This window comes from Coptis chinensis, chromosome 7 (genome assembly GCF_015680905.1).
Source record: "Coptis chinensis isolate HL-2020 chromosome 7, ASM1568090v1, whole genome shotgun sequence".
Taxonomy (NCBI): Eukaryota; Viridiplantae; Streptophyta; class Magnoliopsida; order Ranunculales; family Ranunculaceae; genus Coptis; species Coptis chinensis.
In genome coordinates, this window is record NC_141462.1 from 70,747,630 (window position 1) to 70,771,166 (window position 23,537).

The 23,537-nt window shown below is 37.8% G+C and overlaps 2 protein-coding genes across 3 annotated transcripts; one reads left to right on the top strand and one right to left on the bottom strand.

The window, feature by feature from the left end:
* The first annotated feature begins 6,172 nt into the window (after positions 1-6,172).
* Positions 6,173-8,817, top strand: LOC147488659 (uncharacterized). The gene is made up of 2 exons (XM_086575064.1): positions 6,173-6,356; positions 6,450-8,817. The coding sequence occupies exon 2, from the start codon at positions 6,468-6,470 to the stop codon at positions 7,614-7,616; it is 1,149 nt and encodes a 382-aa protein (XP_086431190.1). The 5' UTR covers positions 6,173-6,356; positions 6,450-6,467; the 3' UTR covers positions 7,617-8,817.
* An 8,955-nt stretch (positions 8,818-17,772) lies between these two features.
* Positions 17,773-23,167, bottom strand: LOC147488660 (mechanosensitive ion channel protein 2, chloroplastic-like). 2 transcript variants are annotated; one of them, XM_086573365.1, is made up of 13 exons: positions 23,027-23,167; positions 22,788-22,893; positions 22,432-22,592; positions 22,206-22,330; positions 21,970-22,066; positions 21,735-21,848; positions 21,202-21,262; positions 20,402-20,551; positions 20,097-20,207; positions 19,786-19,953; positions 19,563-19,676; positions 18,733-18,809; positions 17,773-17,975 (listed from the first exon to the last, which is right to left on the bottom strand). In XM_086573365.1, exons 4-9 carry the CDS (start codon positions 22,318-22,320, stop codon positions 20,142-20,144), a joined length of 603 nt encoding a protein of 200 aa, XP_086429491.1. In that variant the 5' UTR covers positions 22,321-22,330; positions 22,432-22,592; positions 22,788-22,893; positions 23,027-23,167; the 3' UTR covers positions 17,773-17,975; positions 18,733-18,809; positions 19,563-19,676; positions 19,786-19,953; positions 20,097-20,141. The 2 variants fall into 2 exon arrangements, with proteins under 2 accessions (XP_086429491.1, XP_086429492.1); XM_086573366.1 differs by lacking the exon at positions 19,786-19,953.
* Between the last annotated feature and the right edge of the window lie 370 nt (positions 23,168-23,537).

The window sequence follows — 23,537 nt, forward strand, 5'->3', positions numbered from 1 at the left end:
TAACTCTACGGGAGCAGTGCAGGACCACTCGTCCAAGCTCATTGTTTTCTCTTTTTACTCTCTTCACTTGGCTTTTTCTTTTTCCTTTGTTTTCTCCTTGTTTTTCACATGAGCGCGAGAAGTGAAAAACTCCCGCTTGAGTTCATTTTCTTTTTTTCATTTGATTTTTCCTATTTTTCTTTTTTTTTTCTCTTAGTTTCTAACATATCTCTAAACGTCACTAAATATCTGCATAAACGTCAGAAAATAATTCAACTAATTTAGCAACGGTTGAGAGTATTGCTAACGGATTATAAGTGTGATTAAATTCCTAACGGATGAATAACTGTTACTAATGAGAAATCCTAACTGTGGCCAATTCACCCAAATGGTGTAGTGAAACTTGTCTCTAAGGGTGTGTTTGTTAACTGGCAAATGAGGGTGGCTAATTGTATTTTCCCAGAAGTACCATTTGCCAGTGTTTGGGTGTATTTAACGGCCCTGGCAAACACTATTTGAAATTAGCCGGCAAATCAAATTATCCCACTAGAAGTGGGAAAATAGAAAACACCTCCTCCCAAAGTTGAATTAGTCACCCGGTATTTTCCCACTATGGTAGGAAAATAGAAACAACTCTCCCTCTCGATCTCTCTTCTCTCTTTTCTCTCTTTCTCACTGCCGCCTCTCAACAACTCGCTTTCTTCTCAGGTATTCTCTCTCACTCTCATCTCTCTTTCTCTCAATCTCTGTCTCACATTTTAAAAACAATCCTGGCATAATTAATTAACAAGATTTAGACCTTTCTGACAATTCTGTGTGCCGTACGTGCCATTGTTGGATGCGTTCCAGTTTTGATTCTCACCTCTTGGGTATGTTGTTATTGGTAGGAGTCGTATTTGTATACAAACTAGTTTGTTAGGCATGAGCATTCTAATAATTGAGGCTCTTTGGAAGGTTTTGAGCGTTACCTAGTCATAGTAGGTGTCTTGTCCAATATCTTTCAAAGACAATTGAAGATTCTTTGCTAACATGTCCTGATGCTTGGTATGCCCCTTCTTATACGCAATTCTTGACTACACTTCTAAGTGTAATATAAGAAATTTATGTTAGTTGTAATCCATAAGCCTTGCCATGCCTTTCTGGTAGTCCCCACGACTTCAAAGTGGTAACATCAGCTGCTGTATTATACATAGCACCTTTTGATAGCCAAAAAGTGCTCTTCACTTATTTCTTGATCTCCTTCTTGCAGAAATTCGACTAAGGTGTCTTGTTGTCCATTACAATCTTGTTTCTGAATTTCCAAATTGACACCATGCCTGACAGTATAGCCGCTACCCACAAATGCTTGATAATAGTGCTATGCCCATCACACATCTTAACTGCCTCTTTGAGATTGTAGAAATTGTTACTGAACCCAAGGCATTCAGCCACCCGATCCCACACTTTCCTTGCACAAACACAATCCCAAAGTAGATGTTGTAGCGACTCCTCCATGGGACACCCCATGTAACACTTAGACACCAACTTGATGCCTCCTTTGCATTCCTTTATGCGTAGCAGGCCAGACAGCCACCGCAAAGTTTCCATGCTATTTCAGCTGGTTTGGGATGAATATATTAATTCCACACTAACTTGTACCACCACACCTTATTTTGCTTGGTTCTGTTTTCTTCGAAATTTCTTTTAATAACTACACTTCCATTGGATGTAGATAGTAGATAATTAGTCAGAATAAGGCTGATTATAGCGGTTTGAACTGTCTTTTTTAGACAGGATTGAGAGTACTGCAAATTCTTGCGGATAAGCAAACACATTTTTAGATATATTTTGTTCTACAATAGTACACTAAAATATAGAGAACTTGGGCAAAAATATACTGAGGTGAAAAATAGTTGATTAATATTGGCAGTTAGTGTAACGATGATAAAAAGCAAGATAAAGATTTGGTCTCCACTTTATATTTTTCTCAGTAGGTTCACAGAGGCTCACTACTACACGAGTGCATAATTTGACATATATGAATTGTTTTGTATATATGTTTAATCAAGTTACCGAATATAAGCGTCCCCTCATATATCAAGATCATTGTCAGTTTGCAACACACAAGGAGATGAACAAAATTGCTCATTTGCTCCCCTATAAACATGCTTTCTATTTCCTCTGCATTCGTCCCCTATAATATTTCCTCTGCATTGTTCATGCATGTATGTTTGTATCAATTTGTTTGTTTTGTTAATTGAGTACATGAATTTGTATATTTCATTATTTATTTTTTTTTTTTTTTTTTTGAGATATTGTAGAATGATTACCGAACGTCAGCGTAGGTTAGTGGCATTTCTACTTATAGTTATAAGTGCATATATGATGATGACATAGTGGTATAGGAGAATGTATATGGGGAGGTATAGGCCTAGGCGTAGGGCTCCCCCCGCTCTTATTAGAGGTCCTCGTAGGAATTGGGATCAAGTCGCGAGGAGAACTCAGTATTGGGTAGGATGTATACAAGTACTGACAGATTCTGTCACGAGCAATTAAGGATGAGACGATCAATTTTTCGTCACTTGTGCACTCGTTTGCATGGTCATGGTCTACGTGAAAGCAGACATGTTACATTGGAAGAGCAAGTCGCCCTATTTCTCAACACTGTTGGGCATGACATGCGTAATCGGAATGAAACATTTCAATTCTTCCGTTCAGGAGAAACAGTTCACCGTTATTTCCATCTTGTGTTGAATGCAATCCTTTATTTATTCAGAGAGTTAGTAACAAATGCTACCGCTGATAACTCTCCTCGTGAGTGTACCAACACACATAATTGACATTGCTATTTCAAGGTCAGTCAACTTTTTAGAAAATGGATAGGATCATTCTGATTTCAATGTTTAATAGTTCAATAAATATTTATGAAGTTTTTTATGTTAGGATGCTGTGGGTGCGGTTGATGGTACACACTTTCCAATCAATTTACCACTAGCGCAACAGGCTAGGTATCGTAACAGGAAAGGTGTCGTGACCCAAAATGTGTTAGTAACTTGCACATTTGACATGAGGTTCACATACGTGCTAGTAGGGTGGGAGGGATCGGCACACGATGGACGGTTGTTGAGGAGTGATGTGGCTCGTCCTGGGCATAAGCTTACTATTCCAAATGGTAAGTACTATCTTGCGGATGATGGATTTGCTTTAGTGCCAGGGTTCCTCACGCCTTACTGTGGTGTACGATACCATCTTAAAGAGATCGGTGAAGTTCAACCTCAAAATCATAAAGAACAATATAACTTTCGTCATTCATCTTTGCGTACTGTTGTTGAAAGGACAATCAGTCTCTTGAAGAAGCAATTTGCCTATCTAAGGCATGCAGTTTTCCACAATGTCAAAACACACACAAAGGTTATCTTTGCATGTTGTGCATTGCATAACTTCTTGGGAGAAGAGGATCCTGATAATACATTGAGTGACGAGGAGCTCACTGATGATGAGGAAGAGGCTGACAACTCTCTGAATGCTCCAAATATGAATATTGATATGCAACCAAGTATTGGGTGGACTAATTTTAGGGATGAGCTGTCAATTGCAATGTGGGAAGATAACGAGTGATGTAATAGATATTATGATTATATGAGTGATGTTTTTGTAGTAGACTTATGATTTTATTAGAGTGTTTTTGTAATAGACACTATTATGTTTCAACTACTTATAATGTTTTATTCACATGCAATCTTTCTTATTTGTTACCTTGATATGTTACTATTACTATGCTATGTTCTTTGTTGGTCATTGCTTCAAACTAGGTATGGCTAGAAAATAGAAAAAAGTTGTGAAAACAAGATCGCCCCAAATTAGATGGTATCCCAACATGGAAGTCATCTTGGTAGAGGTGTTGTTAGAGGAGTTAGCTACTGGGGGCAAGAGGGCAGATAATGGGTGGAGGAAGGAGAGCTTGAAGCGTACTGCTGATGAGATCAATACGCGACTTGGAATGAATTGTGTTTGCACAATGTCAGTCGAGGTTGAAAACAATGAGACTTGCTTGGCAGGAAGTTGAAACATGCAGTTGATGCTAGTGGGTTTGGTTTGTCTTTCAACAAAGAGACCAAGAGAATTGATGCAGATGAGAATGCATGGGAGAGTTATGTAAAGGTAATAAAATAATCTTATTTTTTTTTATAGGATTTGGTTTTGGATGCCATATTAATTGGTATATTATGGGATTTAGGCTCATCCGTTGGCAAAAACTCTCAGGCAGAAATCATTTCCTTACTATGACGAATGATGTCTCATTTTTGGGAATGATTATGCAACTGGAGAAGGGGGCAATAGTGGGTTCGATGATGACATGGTGGATGGAGGTAAGTTGATTAGATGTAAATAGAGTTGAATTTTGTGTGTCTAACTAGTTTTGAAATTAACTTTTTGTTTCAACTTCTTGTTTAGATGATTCTAGGCAAACCCAAGGAGATGGGGGTGGCGATTTCGATGCTAGTGAGTCCTCGACTTTTGGTGCTCCCTCGGATCTTGGTGGGGATACTTCTCAAACCGAGAGTGGTCCTAGAAGCACTACACCTACTTCTAAGAAGACTAGGAAGTCTCGATTCTTTGAGGATATACACGAACCCCTTCGTTTAAGGTGTTAAGCTGAAGCGGTGGCAAAATTGCCGAGACCCCTCAAACCGAGAACCACAAGAAGAAGTAGACCAAATAGATTTGTTGAAGGATGCTTTGCGGTATCTTCGATATGAATCGAGCTTTTCTTAAGTTCGCTTTGACTTGCGGGTCGAGAATGATAGGCTTATTAAGGTCTTCTTGGGCCTTAAAGAGGATATCAAGGCTTCATGGTTGTTTAGGAGGCTAGAACAAAATTTGGGCGTTGATTCAACCTTGTTTTTGGTTTATTTCTATGTTTGAACTATATGTTTTGTGGGATTGTTGTTAAGTGGTGGACCGATATATTATTGTTAAGTGACATTGATGTTACTTTTGGATATTTTATTGTGTGTTCTCTTTGAGTCTTTGTGTGCGTGTAGTGGGTTGGTGTGTGTGGTAGTGTGTGTAGTGTGTGCAATTAGGTGGTGTGGTGGGTGTGGTGGTGGTGTCTTTTCTTGCTCTTTGCTATCTTTGCGATGGTTGTTTAAGAAGACATCCTATGGATACTATTAAAGTTGAGTTGTATTGTATTTTATTTTATTTTATTTGTATTTTATTTAATTTTTTGTTATACTTCATTGAGTTTGAAAACCAAAAAAAATATCTCCAAAAAATTGAAATATCATTTGCCACTGGAGAAAAACCATGTAAACAAACACTGGCAAAACTGTCAAATCTTATATTTTCCCACTATAAATTTTTGCAAACAAACACTGGCAAACTAAAATTTTCCCACTATAGATTTGTCTGGCAAATTTATAGTGGGAAAACACTGGCAAATTTTATATTTTCCTACTAGAAGTTTACCAGTTAACAAACACACCCTAAAGCTTCAATTTATTTATGCTAGTATGCTAATACAAGTTTCGAACTTGAACGACTTTTTATTGGAATACTATTATCCCATTCAAGTTTTAACTATGGAAATCAGGGGATACCCTTAATTTGCTCTATTTCATATGTTAATGGGAATAACTTACTGCCGAAATCCATTAGATGATAAAATATTGTGAAAAAAAAAAATTAAAGAAAGAAAACTCACTGGTGATTGTCGCTCTTCATTTATGTAAGATGTGTGGTAATAAAGATCATTGTCATTCTCGACTGACTCATACATCGAATTCTCCAAAATCCCTAACGTGAAACTTGTAATAATTGAGTCTTCTTCAATTTCATTAGGCCATTCATTGGGGTTTATGGAATGGAGTGTAGTATTTTCATCACTCATATTTGAAGGAACTAAATTTTGGTGGAATTGAAAATGATGGGAGTTTGGTTTCGCTAGGACAAGAAAAAAGAAATGGAGGGAAAATGTCGGATGAGAATGAGAAATCCAAAATTCTATAGCAACCGAATCTTTTGAACCGAATTTGTGAACACACTGACGTGACACTCATCAGGCAGAGGGTGCGTGTGTATTGGTCAAAGAAGTACTGAAAATCAAGGTCTCTCTGCTTGCCACGTCAGTGTGTTCACAAATTCGGTTCAAAAGTGTGAGTTGGTGTAGAAACACTCATGAGAAATATAAGGTTTGTTTTTTTTTTTTTCAAACTTGGGGTGTTTATTTGGACAAACAAAAGTGGGGTGGTTGGTGGGGTATAAACCCATATGAAAAAGGGACATAGATGGAATAACCATTATTCTACTACCCTTTGGTCCATAGCCAATACCGCCAGAAACACACCCGGCCGCCACATCTTCCAGAGTGTTTTACGGATATATCTTATTTTAAGGTAACAGCGCCCAGTAATTTATTTGAAGTTTTACGTTTCAGGTAGTTTTTAATTGCTATTCCATACTTATTGTAGGATTTGTACAAGTTTCAGTTATTCTTCTCTGCCATCATGTCGAACACTGAGCTCACCACCAACGTTCGTCCTAGAGAGTTGGATACTTTTTTAGTGCGGCCTGCGCCTGCTGTTGTGTTGGGTACTGCGTTGGACAAGCTGGCTGGGACTGGGCTCCCTTATTCTGAATGGACTCCTGCTACCATTTTGGACATCCCTCTGACGGTCAAGGACTTTTGTAAGCCCATCAGGGTGTTTACATCTATTCAGTCTGTGGATCAGAAGAACTCTGTGCTCATGCTTCTCCCTCAACAACACTTTGCTGGAAGCGTGCAGCGATGCTCTGCAACTGGGTTTTACCGCTTCTGTAATTGGTTGAAGTCTTCCCCAGGTAATAGGGCAATGGTTGAAAAGCTGTTGAGGATTAAGTTGTTGAGGAAGGCACCACCTAATGCTACTGATGAAGATGCAGCACTTTTGTCAATGGCTAGAGCTCTTCAGAATGATATGAACATGAGGGTCAAGTCTGTCCCCATTTCTACCTATAAAGAAATGGATGAGATGGATTTTAATGTGGCTTGTTGGAATGCTTACCTTACAGACTGCGCTGCTAGAAATGTCACTCCTAAGGCAAAGGATGACATGTCACTCCTAAATTTTAATGTCCTCAGAGATATGTTTGGTCGAACTGTTAGGGATTCTCATCTTTTGACTTGGCTTAAGAATGATGCCAACAGGACTGCTCTGTATGAGTATGTTCAGAAGCATATTCGTAATTTGGATGAAAGTGGAAAGTTGAGACAGGCTGAATCTTTTCGTCGCTCACTGGGAATCGCTGGCATCCAAGTTTCTGCTAAGACACCCATTGCCGCAGAGGTAGAGTCTGATGGAGATGATCCCCGTGGGGCTACCCCAGTTAACGAGGAAGCGGCCCCGGTGCATGCCGATCAGCAATTACCTGCACCGACTGCAACTAGAAGGCCGAGTGGTTCTCGGAGTCAAGTTAAAGACCCCCCTGCCAAGAGAGGTCGAAAGTGTGGCACTACATCCACAAGCACTCATCCGCCAACCACTAGTCACTATGCGTTCAGAGATCGTGGAGCATATGCTCTCAGAGATCGTGGGGCATGCGGGGGGCAGCATCCCAGTAGCTCGCAGCCAATTCGAGGAGGCCACTCGCAAGGTAATAGAGGGAGGCGAGGTTAGGACTTAGGAGCTGGCGTGAAGACTCCATGAAGACTACGTATGGGGTGCTTCACGCTAGAGTCGGCTTGTGCCTCACTTGGTCTGGGGTCTGGGTTGGCTGTTCCTGATGGGCCTGGTAGTGTAAAGATGAAGAATTATAACCATTCTGCGACTGCTAGTCCCTTGTATAGAGCTTTTGGGGTCAAGTCAAAGTATGGGTTGAAGTCAGAGGTTGAGGATTTTGTTTGGAGGCCTTGTACAGTTTTTACCTTTCGCTTGTGCATGGTTAGGGTGTCGCACTAAGTTGTTGAGTTTGGATAAGGCATGGCGGAAGATTAGATAGGGGAAATCTCTTTGGACAGCAGCAATGATGTTGGATGCTCTGGAGCAGTGTTTCAGGTATCCTCTTGACAATGTTTTGTCAACCATTACTTCCAGGGCACGCTTCAGCAGAGAGACTGGTTTCAGGAATACTCTGGTGTGGGCATCGACTGACTGGGTACACTTTTGGCAAGAGATTGAGCAGGCTTCAGTTATAGTTGAGCTTGATTGGAAGAAGTTTGATATGAAGAGGCTGAAGGAAGACATTCTGTTCATGATTGATGTGATTTGTTCTTGTTTTGAGCCGAAGAATGAGAGGGAGAGACTGCTAATGAAAGGGTATAAGACAATGTTGGTGCGTTCATTAGTAGAAAGGGCAATTGTTACAGATGGTGGTGGTGCATTCACTTTTGATGGGATGATGCCTAGTGGATCTTTGTGGACTGGGTGGTTGGACACAGCTTTGAATATTCTTTACTTGAATGCTGCTCTTACTTACATGGGATTTACTAATGTCAACGCTTCGCCCAACTGTGCTGGTGATGATAATCTGACCCTGTTCTTTGAAGACCCAGGGGACGAAAAGTTAATGCAGTTACAGAAGCTGTTAAATGAGTGGTTTAGAGCGGGAATCAATGATGAGGGGTTCTTAATGCATCACCATCCTTCCAGGTTTCCAAAGTTAGAGCTTGTTTTCCTCAAACCACTGATCTGAGCAAAGGAACGTCGCATATGTTGGATAAAGCAACCTGGGTTCCATTCGAGGGCGCATGTGACATTGATGGCAAGCCTCACATATGGAAGTATGTAGTTGAAGGGAAGCCAAAGTTGTTATGTTACTGGCTCGAAAATGGAAGGCTGATTCATCCGACATACATCAATGCTAAAAAATTTCTCTTTCCATAAGGAATACATGAAAATCTAGAGCAGTATGATCAGGCAGTGGCTAAATGTTAATCAGCATAATGTTAATCATCAAAGACCATTAATACTGAGTAGTGGAAAATGCTCCCAGTGACCCACGTCAGCCCCTTTTTTTTCTCTGAGACTGACACATCAGATTTTTCATAAAAAAATGAATTCTACGCCCTTTTTTTGGCCATTTCTCTTTCTATACGTTTTTTTTCAATTCTACAGAACACTCCCAACTCTCCAAAAAAAATTCATCTCTTCAAACCCTCTCTCTTATTCTTCTCTTCTTCCAAAATTAAACCACGTCCAATATGGATTGGAGTTAGGATCAACAAAAAAATTACCCACTCGCACTTTTAGTTTTCCATTGGCTTTTCTTCATGGTGCTAGAATTTGATTCGATTCTTTGTGTTGAAAAATTCACGATTTACTTCTGTATATTGATGTCTACAACGAGTTTGGAGTTAATGCAGGAGGGATGCCTGAAAATGCAAGATGGCATGCATTATTGTTGTCTAATTAACGATCGAAAGTAGCGTCGTCAACCTCAAGTGTATGGTATTGGTATGTCTATAGTGTTACGAACTTACGATCTATCTTTTGGTGGTCTATGTCTTTGAATCTTTGATTTCTGCAATTGATTTATTTACAACCCACCCCCCTCATACACATATTGTTATGGATTTTAATTCTTGAATCCTATTCATTGTGGTGTTCTCTATTCTTCATTCTCGCTTTTCGATTCATTATTGATTCTCTTGAATTGGTGTAATTTTTTTAGATTAAATCTATATCAAACTATTTATTTGTACTTGAAATGATATGAATAAGTGTTATATTAGTGGTTTGACAATATAAAATTATAGAGACTAGGAGGTGCTATTAGAAACTTAACAGGTGCAATGTGAAAGGTTTAATCACTTCTTTAGTTTAATGTTGACGCCATCCAGCTCTATATCTTCTACAAACATGTGTAGGCACTGTCTCACTTTCTTTCTTCCAGTTTTTATTTTCTTTCTTTGCTCGATTGAATACGATTGTCAATAAGATCATTTTCTTCCTCTTCAAATTGGAAATTTGGATAATCATTACTTTTCAATAGATACTAGATAGTACCTTTCAATTTAATTTTGGAGTAGATGAGGGTTTTGTATGTATATCTTTTAATTAATAGCAGTCGAAGGAACCCATTTTGCTTGAGGTACAAACTTCCCTAATTTTTGTATTTGGGTTTCTTTAATTTTTCTTTTTACATATTTCTGTTTCATTCTTTTCTAATGAACAACTTGATCTTTTGAGTTTTCGAAAACACTTTATCAGTTATGGCATGCAAGACGAACACAACCATGGGAATACAAGGTATGGCCATCTTAAATTGCTATTCGTTGTATCAGTTGTAGTGAGCATAAACATTTTGTTAGTATGCCTAGCACAGCTCGCAAAGAATCATTGTAACATACACTTTGTACTTGGCAATTTGAGTTGCACTTTGAGAATTTTAAATTTTGCAGAGCGAGGGTTGAATCGCGAAGTCAGTTCCTTGGGTAAGGTCTGCCTCACCAAAAGCATTTTCATATCAAAACAATTTCTTTAAAGTTAAAAGCATTTTTATGACAAGTCAAGAATCAACTTATTGTAATTAATTAGGTTTGGAGATGTGTGCATAATCACATATAAAATTTCCGTTTAGGATATTATGTGTGAAACAGATAGGATAATGGCTAAGTTTTTTGGTAAAATTCTTGAGAGTTCAAACTATGAAGAGTAGGTGATTTGATTGGTGTAAATATGGTCTCAATATGTTAAACTTCTAATAGAGTAATTTCTTAACATGTAGCTGGGAATTTGTTATACCAAAGACCAATAAGGCTTGGACAAATTTATATTTATAGATGATGTCATGCAAGGTGGAAGAACACGACACAAAGTATGTTGCTCAATGAAATGTTAGTTAGTGGCATTCCTGACGCTATTGTTAGTTTTCTCTTCTCTACAAAGTGCCATATCAGGTTAACTACCACCATTAGTTGCTCCCACTCATCTTGATTAGTCCATCTTTCCTGACAGAGTGTGAAGCATGTGTTGGTTTAGTGATTCGAAAATTTTAGTATTTAGTGGAGATTGTCTGACCAGTTACTTTGTTGAGAAATCCTGCTTGAAGACGTACACTTAATAGACATGGTTTTGGTCAACTTGACATGCATACTTGGAAGAGCAAATTTGCTTTTTTGCTTTTTTCTTGGTGTATTGACAAATTTGGTATTGCAAAATTCCATTTTGATAGTCGGCAATCACAACAATGGGTGATCATTGTCTCGCAGTTACTAAGTATTACAGGCCAATATAACAATCTACACATCTATATTACAGGTAGCTGGCAGAGTTGATATGGTTTCCCAGTTGTGTGTGCTACATATACCTGATCCTTCTTCTTGATGCCAACACCCCAAAACTCTGGAGGCATTGTTGAACTTTCCGTGAGAAGGGTATGCTCAGCAAACACTAGAATGAAGCGAGGGCTACCATATATAATTTAGATGATAGGAGACTCTCCTCCTTTGAACACAAATTGTGGCGTGAGTGCTTTATTCTCTGGTCTAACGAGGACGGTTGGGTCCTGCTTGCCAGAAGAAAATGCATGTACGTAGTGTTAAAAGATGATTGATAATAAATCAAATTCTGAATTTGAACATTTGAAAAGGAGAGAGGACCAAATATTGAAATAGAAGCTAGCCATGTTCCTGTGTATCACTGGATGGGGTTTCAAAATTTTCTACTTTAGATCGGTGGACACTGATAAAGAAATGACAAAACATTGAAATGGTGGCTATGAGAATCTGATAATTGGATCTACTTTCACTTTTTTTACTAAATTGGTTTGGTCGTCATTACCTGCAGATGTTAATAAGAGAGAGAAAGTGAAGTAAATAATTCAGTGACTTTAGGTGATGACAAGAGACATGAGTACGATTGATCGGACTTCGATTCATCGATGTCAAGCTTTGTATTAGATATCTTTGCATGGAACACTATTTTATATCTCACACTCTCTCTTTGGAAGACTCTCTCTTTTTCTGACCATAGACTAACAGTCTTGAGCACTTTTATCAATTTTGTTTGTCAACCCCTTACGTAGGACCACTGAAAACATTGCTTTTGGGGTTTCACCCAAAGAGCTAGCTACTTATTTCCTTTTCAAGCTAACAACAAACAGATACTGTGAAAGACTCTGAGACTTCTGTTTTTACCCATTAACACACATATAACATTGTGCATCTGAAGACTTGGAATGTCTTTCCCTTACCCGACTTGCCTCATGTTGATGCTAGACCTATTGGTAGTTGGAGAGGGTGTTTCAGTGGCACCTATCCCATAGAGGACGGTGGGATCATTTTGCTGATGGGAGAGGCAATTGAATTTGACCAGAGCAGAAGCATGTATATCTTCTATCACATTGAGGGTAGAGGATGGTCAGCACAAAGGATGCTTTCTGCTGGGAGAGTTATAACTGGGCCTGTTATATACAGGAAGTGGTTGCTCTGGATAACAAATGGCCATATACTTGAGATTTGTAGTATCTAGGATGCGGAAACCCTAGCCCACTACCACATCTGTACACTGCCACTTCAGCGTGGGTGGGGGAGAAGTGAGTATATAAGGTCAACATGGATCTCTTAACACAACCAGTTGGAAATGGTTTTTCAAGACTCAACAGGACCCACCTTCGGCTTCTACTTCATCTCTGGCAAGCAAGGGTCAGCATTGGGTATGAGTTTGGATCTCCCACGTGAGATGTTCTTTGCCCATGCAGGAAGGACACACCTTCTGTGGTGTGTCCAAGATGGATAGAATGCCACCTACCATGATGAATTCGAGTGTAATTCGATGGAGCATGTTCTGAGGACATTTATTACATTTTCAATCATCAATGTCACACTTATATCATACCACACTGTTTAATATGATTGATTTTTAAATCTTGCATTATTGTACTCATCGTATTGCCAACAAGAAATGCTTACCTTTTGTCCCCTCTTCCACCATCTCCCTCCTTTCCCTATCTATTTTCACATATATTTTTATTTATTGTAAAAATTATTCTACATATAAGTCATGGCTCATGAGCCAATGGACCAAAAAAGGCTATGGAAAAATGTTTCACAACTATGCTTTTTGGATTAACTTTTTCTTCTTCTCTTTACTTAGAGTTGGTTTTTCCAATATTTAGATCAATGACTTCATGCGACAGAAATGGGTTGAGGGAGAGGCAGAGTTTAGATACATGGATGGGGTTAGTATTGCTCGCCATGGAGAATGGCTATCGTGGACGGACTGTGGAATAGTGTGCTTGAGTTCTCTTCAAGTGTCCCAGGGACATCAACTTGGGTGTTCATATTTCATACTGTGCTTGGCCTTGGTGCGGTTAATAAGGACATTGCTACATAGATTAGAAATGACAGCTCTCGGGCAAACACCACCAATAACCACTATGGTATAGATATTTTATGGGTTAATAACATTAGTGATATAAGCTTTCTTCCCCTTTAAAGTTGCTTAGCTAGGTGATTTATATTTTTATAATCACTACGTTATGAACAACTTCTTTTATAAGTCTAGAACTCTATATATATACAATTTCTTTTCGTTTGCCTCACCATGTTTGTTAAGATCTTGGATGTAATTATATTTCAGTGGAGGAAAGTCAGTCAATACTCTGCCACCAATGGTAGGTAATGCAGCTAATGGCAGGTAACGCTAGGTAATGCTGTATTGTAGTTGTTAATAGTTTGATAAAAGTAAAAACAGTTCATCATGAACTATCAATATAGCAGGCCCGGCCGCAGGCGGGCTAATTGGCTAGTATATTAATATGATGCACAGATTTGTATTAATCTCAACACTTAAGGCTAAGTCCAATGGTGCCCAAACACCAAATATCATGGAGATTCTAATCCAATGGTGCGTCAAACGCTAACCCGCCAACGCCAACGTTATCAGTATAAGTTTACCTATCTATATTGTCAGTATAAGTTTACCTATCTATATCATCAGTTTTAACGAAGATAGCGTTAAGTCTACACGCCAGTCATTGCCAGTATGATTGGAGGGCTACACGCCACACTGTGTGGTGATTACAATTTTTTTTAAATTTTTTTCCCACACACGCCTTTGACAATAGCAGTTGGGGAGTCTGAAAAAACAAACAAAATCATGTACGCCATAGGTATTGGCGGATGTAAGAAAAACCATTGCCTCTGCAAATGCTAACCCGCTAACTCTATACACTGTACTATTGTGGTTTGGTGCGATGGTGTTGTAAGAATCACAAAGTGGAAACAAGATCAACCACAAAGGTGTTACATTTAATCAAACACAAATGTTCTTAACAATACCCAATATCTTCTTCAACAAGCAAGGTATAAACAAGTAAATAGATGTAGTAAACAACACACACCACAACACAAGGATTTAAGGTGGTTCAACAATATGCCTACATCCACACGACGAGATCGATGATTTCACTAGATGAACAAAAATACTACAAGAGGAGCTCTTAATCACTCACAAATAATGAATCAATCAATCACTCACTTGACAAGTGCCATCACTAATCTCTATTTTCTTTTCTCTTGAAGTTGTTAGGTCAAATAAAACTAACTTCTTTTATATAGTTACTGGAATTCGGTGTCACTGAAATTCCGAGTCATGCTGAAATATCTGTGAGAAACTAGAACTTTGGTTGTGTAGAGACTAAGGGGTGTGCGCCCTTTCACCAAGGTATATTATCGGGTGTGCGCCCCTTGTGAATTATCAACTTCCAGTACTGATGTTCGCCTTTTCTGGAGCAACTCTGCTGATGTAGGCTAGGGGGCGTGCACCCCTTCTCCCAAGGTATATTAGGGGGCGCGTGCCCATATATTTATACATAGTCAGTACTTGTTTTTCAACATTCTCCACCTCGGTGAGGTTTTAACACATAAAACCGAGCTGAACACTATCCACCAAGAAACCACATCTCGAACTCGCCATCAACCGCCCCGAAGGATTTAGAGTAAGTCCACACAATGTTGGAACTTAACTTCGGTGACAACCCTGGTCAACATATCAGCGGGGTTGTCTTTGGTGCCCACTTTCTCAAGTACTACATCACCATCCTCAACCACATCTCGTACAAAGTGATAACGGACATCAATATGTTTGGTCCTAGCATGATGGACCTGATTTTTGCCAAATGAATAACACTCTGACTATCACAATACAAAGCAACATTGTCCTACTCAATACTCATATCATCTAGAAGACCTCGAAGCCATAATGCCTCCTTCACTGCTTTTGCCACTGCCATATACTCTGCCTTTATAGTAGATAAAGTCACTGTAGCTTGCAGCATAGACCTCCAATTAACCGGCGCACTATGTATCATAAACACATAATCAGTAGTAGATCTTCGTCTGTCTAGATCACTTGCATAGTCTGAGTCCACATAACCACTGACATGACAAGTTTATATCTCCACCATAAACTAATCCCATTTTCAAGTTACCCTTCAAGTACCTCAAAACCCATTTCACTGCCTCCCAATATTGTTTCCCAGGATTTGCCATATACCTATTCACACCATTGACTGCTTGTGAAATGTCTGGGTGTGTGCACACCATAACATACATCAAACTGCCTTCTGCACTAGCATAAAGAACTCGAGCCATATGCTCTTGCTCCTCCTCCGAGCTAGGAGAGAACCTAGCTAAAAGCCTAAAATGCCCAGCCAAATGATTAGAAACCGACTTCGCATTCTCCATACCAAATCTAGAAATCACTTTCTGAAGGTATTTCTTATGAGATACAACTAGCATTCACTTCTTCCTATCTATTTCAATCTCCATGCCCAATATCTTCTTGGCTCCACCCAAGTCTTTCATCTCAAACTCATAGCTAAATTGAGATTTCAACTTTTCTATCTCCACCATGTTTTTGGAAGCAATAAGCATATCACCTACATAAAACAAGAGATAAATAAAGTCATCACCACGAAGTCTACGAAAGTAAATGCAACAATTATACTTACTTCGGGTATACTTATGCTTCATCATGAAACTGTTAAAGCGCATGTACCATTGCCGTGGCGATTGCTTTAAACCATACAATGACCTATTTAGCTTACACACATGATATTCTTTCTTAGTAACAACAAAACCTTCCAGTTGTCTCATATAGATCTCTTCCCCCAAGTCTCCATGCAAGAAAGCAGTTTTCACATCAAGTTGCTCTAACTCCAAGTCGAAGTAAGCTACCAAACTCAATAACACATGAATAGAAGTATGCTTGACCACCGGTGATAAAATCTCATTGTAATCAACACCTTCTTTTTGTGAGAAATATTTTGCTACCACTTTTGCCTTGTACCCAGTACCACTCGACTCAGGAAGGACCTCTTTCTTTCTGAACACCCATTTGCTACCAATAGCCCTCTTACCAATAGCCCTTCGACAACAAAACAAGGTCCCATGTGTGATTCCTATCAAGAGATTTCATCTTTTCTTACATAGCTACTAACCAATATATATAATGATCATCTCTAACAACTTCTTTGAAGCTATTTGGCTCATCACCTTCAATATTCAGTGCATATGCTACTGAATCCACCCTACCATAATATTTCACCGGCTTATCGTGCCCATACTTGTGCACTTCCTTAACTTGTCTCTTTGGCCTAGTGCTTGCCAAATCAAGTTGCGGATGCTCATGCTCTTCTTCATGTTGTTGTGGGGTTCCATGATTTTGTACATCATCATGAACCAACCAATCATCTGCTGCATCAGACAACTCACGCTCAGTAGCCTGAGTTTCCATAAAATCACCACTATGTTCAGCTTTCTTCAGTTTGCTAAAAGATAGCACCGAAGTTTCATCAAAGGTAACATCTCTACTGACTAGGAACTTGTTATTTTCAAGACACCATAATCTGTATCCCTTTACCTTATTTGCGAAACCCAAGAATATTGCCTTCTTAGCTCTAGGATCAATCTTGTTTTCCCTCACGTGGTAGTAAGCTGTAGATCCAAACACACGCAAAATACTGTAATCAGCTAGTTTCCCTGACCACACCTCATAAGGTGTCTTGCAATCGATTGCTGGAATCAGTGACCTACTATACAAGTAACACACCATGGACATTGCATATGCCCAATACTCTCTGCGGAAACTAGCATTAGACAACAAACATCTCGCTCTTTCAAGCAATGTTCTATTCATCCTCTCTGCCATCCCATTCTACTGAGGCATGCCCTTCACTGTCCAGTGTCTAGCAATACCATGTTGCGCACATAATTCCTTGGAATGACCATAGGTATATTCAGTATCATTATAAGACCTTAAAGTCTTCACTTTCCTTTCTGTGTGATTCTCAACCCTTGCTTTCCACTTCTTAAATATCTCAAACACTTCATCTTTAGTTTTCATTATATACTACACCATAATAGGCTATTTGCAACGACAAAAAACCGTTGCTAATAATTTTCGCAACGCTTTTTAAGTGTTGCAAATATGGCGTGGGTAAAGTATTGGAAATTTTTGCAACAGTTATTAACCATTGCAAACAGAAATTTCGAACGGTTTTTAAGCATTGCAAATATTATTTGTAACGCTTGTTTATGTCTGTTTCTTATAAAATTTTAGCAACGTTTTTAAATTTGTAACGGTTATGAACCGTTGCTGATGGGTTGCAAATTAAAAAAAAAAAATCTCATATTTTGTAACAAACCATTTGACATACTTAACATGCAAAAATATTAGAATGCACTTAACCTGCAAAATTAACACTACTTGTTCTATATTAAAACAAACATCTCATTTCCATGTTAAAACAAACATCTCAATTCCATGATAAAGTCCCCATTGCCTTTTCATACTATTTGACAAGTAAATAATTGCAAACACAAGCAAAAGACTGAAAAAAATAAGATATTCGTTAAACCATGTATACAATATAACTTCAAAATATTTTCTAAGAGTTACAAATTCATATTTACAAATAAAGGTAACATATTCAATACGATTTTCCAAGCAATCTCGAATCACTGCAATACCAAATATTGGTGATGGCCTCACTCACTATAAATCCGCAGCTCCACAAAGTTCATCTAATTCCTAAAAATTCACAAAACAAATAATGAACTTAGAAATACAATAGTTCTAATTAAACTCATGCAATTAATTAAATATTTGAAAATCCACCTAAAGAAAGTAAGAAGTTGAACAAATGAGAAGAAAGAAGAAAGTCGAGCAAAGCGGTAATCGATTTTTAAGTGTTAGCAATTAATTCCGAAAATTCACCGAAATAAAATAACGCTTTACAACATTGCTAACACTTATATAGCATTGACAACTTGCTAATGGTAAATAACCGTTGCAAAGAAAAAAAAGTGAGTGTTACAAATATCCTATTATGGTGTAGTGATAAGTGGACTAACTTATTTTTCATTGCAACCATGTCTATCATTAAGAAGCAGCCTATAGCCTTTCTGCATTTTTCCTGTGAATGAAACTACGCATATTTATTCAAATTTCTCATAACTTGGTATAAACAAGTTAAACAAGTTTTTACTTTTCTTTTCCACTAAATGATACTAGTAAGCAGCCACACACACGCACACACGCACACGCACATACAATAAATAAAAAATAATAACACAGAAGAAGAAACTGTGACTAACTTTTCTGGATGGGTGTAGTTAACTAGTAAACTTCGTTAGAGAACATGAACAGTAAAAGTTATAAAGTAAAAGTGTAGTGATTAAGATGATGGGTGAACTTATCACCAGCCTAAGACTAAACAAAATGGGAGGCAGGAGAATGGAGTGGGGTAACACAAAAGTACTAGACTACTAAAATAAGCTATGCTAACCTGGATTTGGTGGATTCATGCCGATACATTTCAAGAAACAAATTTAACTCTTGATCACTCTCCCTCATGTTAATGGCCTGCATCATCAACAACAATATATATATATATAATTTGAAGAAAGCATGCCAAAATAATGAGACATAGCAAAAAAAAATAAGAAAATAGAATCGATAAAACCTTCTACGAAATAACTACCATTTTATTAAGAACACAAATGGATATCAATCACTTTACCAAAATCACTGAATCCTTTAACTGAGTGACCATCCTTCAAAAAAAAGAAAAAAAAAAGAAAAACAAACACTCAACAGGAAATTGAACACTGACATCAAGTACTGATTGCAACTCTGCAATCAGTACTAGTTGCAATTAGTACCTTCTTTTTTGGGGGATAGATAAAAGTTAATTAAAGTCTAATAAAAAAGTCGTATGAAGGAATCCGAAAGAGCCCTTGGTCAAGTAGTAAGATCACTAGCAAGGTGCCAATGATGCGTGCTAACCTACTACTATCTTATACAATTACATGAAAGAGTATTCTTCCCTTTTTTGGCCACAAGTGACTCCCACTTACATTAGAGCTCTTGAAAGCATGCATTACTAAGCCCCATTACTATATGTACTTATCAAATGTTCATATTCATGCAACTTTCATAACAAAATGGAGAAATGCTAACAACTGCCCTTTAAGGAAGTATAGCTTGAAGCTACAAGGTATAAGTGTATAACATCCATGTCTTCGAAATATAACAAGTAGAATCCATAAAATACTGCATAAAGGTAGCTCCAGATCCACCTTATATCAACTGGGAAAGGAAACACAAAAGGCTTACCAGTAGCGCCTGGTTTTCCGGATTAATATTTTCCAGAAATACTCTCCTATGAAGCCTTTGCTGCTCGACCTGAGGATTTTTTGCCAAGACTTTGCGCATATCTGCTACAATACTCTGCACGACAAATAGAGGGAGTAGAACACCTAAATTAAGTTGATGTGCAGATTTATCTCTACAAGGCAATTCTGTCCCTAACGAATGCAAGATCTGGACTGGTCCTTACATTAATCTTACTGACATCCAAGTGACTTATGGCAAGGTGTGTCTTGATACATCAATGGGTCTTCTGACTAAGATTCCTCACGACATTCACAGTAAACTTGTGGTTTGGAATGTGAACTGCTTCACGATCTCCACCTCTTATTATAGTGGGTGACCACCAACCCACATGCTGAAACAATAATACATGAATTACAAGTGCATTTGTAAGAACTTGTGATGCACACCATATCTTACTTTCTGTATCTTAAATTTTATTCCCTTTAAATCTTTAATAAAGGTAAAAAATGCACATATTTCACACGCAATACATACCTCGACAGTACTAGAAACATCGTAGCCTTCAATTTTTGTTTGGATCTATTCATTCACAATAAATGGTCTGGTCGCATGGATCATTGCGCTTGACAGGAAGTTTGCAAATATCTGAGAACATTAAGCGTCAACCAAGCTTCACATCAACTCTTGGAATTGCAAAAGTGAGCTATTACTCACATGGAAAAATACATAAATGTCATCGTAAATCTTCCATTTTATTATGCCAAAAGAAATTTACTTGTGAGGGGACACATGAGATATAGACAAATACGGAAAATTGGGTGGGATGGGATTATTTACACCTCACGCTCGGCGAGGGTCAGCAACACTGTTCCAAGACCTCCGACAGTAAGCCATTTATGTGTAGAAAACCCCAGCAACTCCATGAACAATGAAACTGCAGCAATCCACACTGCAGTGTACACAGTTTTCCCCACAAATTGGAAGCCCATCTGCCAGAGTTCAAGAATATTATAGAGTAACGTATAATCCATATTAAATGCCATCCTTGATGTATTCAGGAATATAGCAGGAAACTTTAATGGATTAGCGAAGACAAATTTAACTTAAAAATATACCGAGTGGAACATACTCTGAGTCCAAAGACAACTTATTATTTGTTTTGCAGAAGTATTTAATTGTTTCTTACTCTTTCTATCCTTCTTTTGCTGCATTCTTTTCTAATCTGTATTTCTTTTGGGAAATTTTGCCCATGGGCCTTAGCATACTCTGATTTGAAATCAAATATGACTACTAACTACTACAAACACAAGCGTTTTCTTTACTGCAAAAATAGGACACAATGATAATATCCTGAACAAATAGCTTTTCTTTCTTTTCTTTTGAAGCAATCATTTTTAACATAATCGCAGAAGAAGAAAACACAATACAAGCAGTTCCTAGAAAACCAGAGGCTTAGCTTCATCATAAAATAACTAGCAGGTTAAAGATCATCACTAATGTCTCCTTGTCAGTTGAAAAGGTATAGTGCATAACTTTAATTAGTTTTGGTTTCTATTAGAGCTACAATTACGGTTAAAAGTGAACCTTATAAACAAGATAAGAATGGAAAGTTGCACAATCAAAAGCAGTAGTAACATACATTCCTTGTATCATTGGAGTCATTTGTCTCCATAAAAAACTTTTGAGTCTGTTGAATCAAGCTGCATGAACAAGTAAAATACAAAAATAAGCATTTTTAGTTATTAAAAACAGCATCAAGCAATACCGTAATCAAAGCAAACAACAAAGCAAACAAATAACAAAAAAAAAGAGGATAGAGATCATGGTTATGATTGGAAGTATGTTGCATGCAACTATCAAGAAAGAAAAGACAAGTCAATAAAGAAAAAAGTTGATTTCAATTAATAAATAGACCAAAATTTAGATAAAATACGTAAAAAAACAAAAACAAAAACAAAACTAGGGCACTTCAGTAAAGCAATAGGAAATTTATCATATCAACAAAACCTCAATTACTAATTATTTGTCTCATCAAACAGTTTCAAGAGTTTACTGTTTCCGGTCTGATAAATTATCCTAATGCAACTAGATAAATATACAAAGATTAACATTCTTGCAAAATGACATGAACAAATTCTCAAGAACTGAAACTGTGAGAACAAGTACACTCACCTTGATAGACAATATGCAAAGGCCAAAACAGTTGATAATGATCTGACAAAATTCAAAAGATGCTGTTTAACAAGCTGACTAGCTTCAGAAGGTAAACTTATTGGATCCAATGCCCTGCAAAAACATAGGATCAGGCAGATGGAAGAAAAACTTACATAGAGGATTGTCTAGCAGATGGAATAAAAAGAAAAAGGTAGATATTATTCTCGCAATTACATGACCGAATTATAGACACCTGCAGACAAGTGCTGCTCCTGTCCACAACAGCAACGGTTGAATATAAGAGGACATTACATAATGTGTGCTACTCTTTTTCCAGCTACTATCATTGCGCTGCAACCAAGTACGAAGAAGAAATATAAGCACTTAAGTAGCATGTCGAGTGCAGAAGTAACCACAAAATGAAAAGAAATATAAGTACAAGGTTGAAAAACAAAATTTGGTAAGGTTAAAAATAATGAAACACACGTAGACAGAGGAAAATGTTCCTACTATGACGCAGAAATGGCGCTAAGCCCCATACAGCAAAAGCAATGATGCTGATTGCTGGGACCAGCCGTAGTACAAGAGGACTGCCACCATACATGTCACATGACCTGTATAAAATAAAGAAAACCAACAACAAACACCATCAAGGAAACAGAAATAATACAAGCTTTCCTGACTCCTCCAATACAATTTAGAAAGAGAGCAGTACCTCGGCGAAATAGCTGTGACAACAGTTTTTAGAATAGGAATCTCATTTGCTTGCCCAGGGATAAGGAAAGAATGGCACTTGAAAACATTATTTCTGGAAGTATATGAGTATATTGGCCTGTGCACACTCTCTGAGAGGCGCAGATTCAAAGCATCCAGTCTCTGAATACATATAAGATAAATCAATAAACCTAAAAGTGTCAACTGTGGAGATAGCATACAGTAACAACAATCTTACATAGACACTAATGCAAACAGCGCATGAAGTAATCATAAACAACAAAAAATGGCAATCACATTAACAAAAGTGATTGTGAGCATAAGCATGAGGGAAACTGTGAGAACAAGTACACTCACCTCGATAGACAATATTCGTGGTCAAAAGGGATTTGATTGAAGCATCTCTCAATCATTTACGATACTGTATTTAAGCAGTTGAACTTTACATCTTCCGGTACATCCTCTAAGGTGTCATAAACAGCAAAAAATTAATTTAAAACAATAAACTCAAAAAAAAAATAACCTTTCAGAGATCCGAATTAACTGAAAATATTGCAAAGCTCGCTCCAGCGCATCGGCAAAAATAAAAATCGTACCTTTGAAGCAAGAAAATTTGGAGCAGTATCAAGCCAAGCAAAATTGAAGTAGTATTAACCCAAGTGAGAGAGAGAGAGAAAAGGGTACCGACAGTGAGTGAGAGGGAGGAGACATAAGAGTGTAGCGGCGGTGAGAGAAAGAGAGAGGAGAGAGACTAAAATTAAGGTTATCTTTTATATTTCGATCGAAATGATAGAGCGCGATTGTTTTTGGTTTTTTTCTTTCACGAAATTTTTGAATTTTTGATTTGTAACACTTCTCAAACGGATTTTTAAGCGTTAGAAATTAATTTATGAAATTCACCGGAATTAAAGCAACACTTAACAACATTACTAACACTTATATAACGTTGACAATTTGCTAACGGTAAATAACCGTTGCAAAGCAAAAAAGGTCTGTGTTGTAAATATCTTATTATGGTGTATACACCCACACATAGCGAGTATGATTATCAATGAATGAGACATAATAATAGTTACCTCCTTTAGAAGCCACTTTGGATGGTCCACA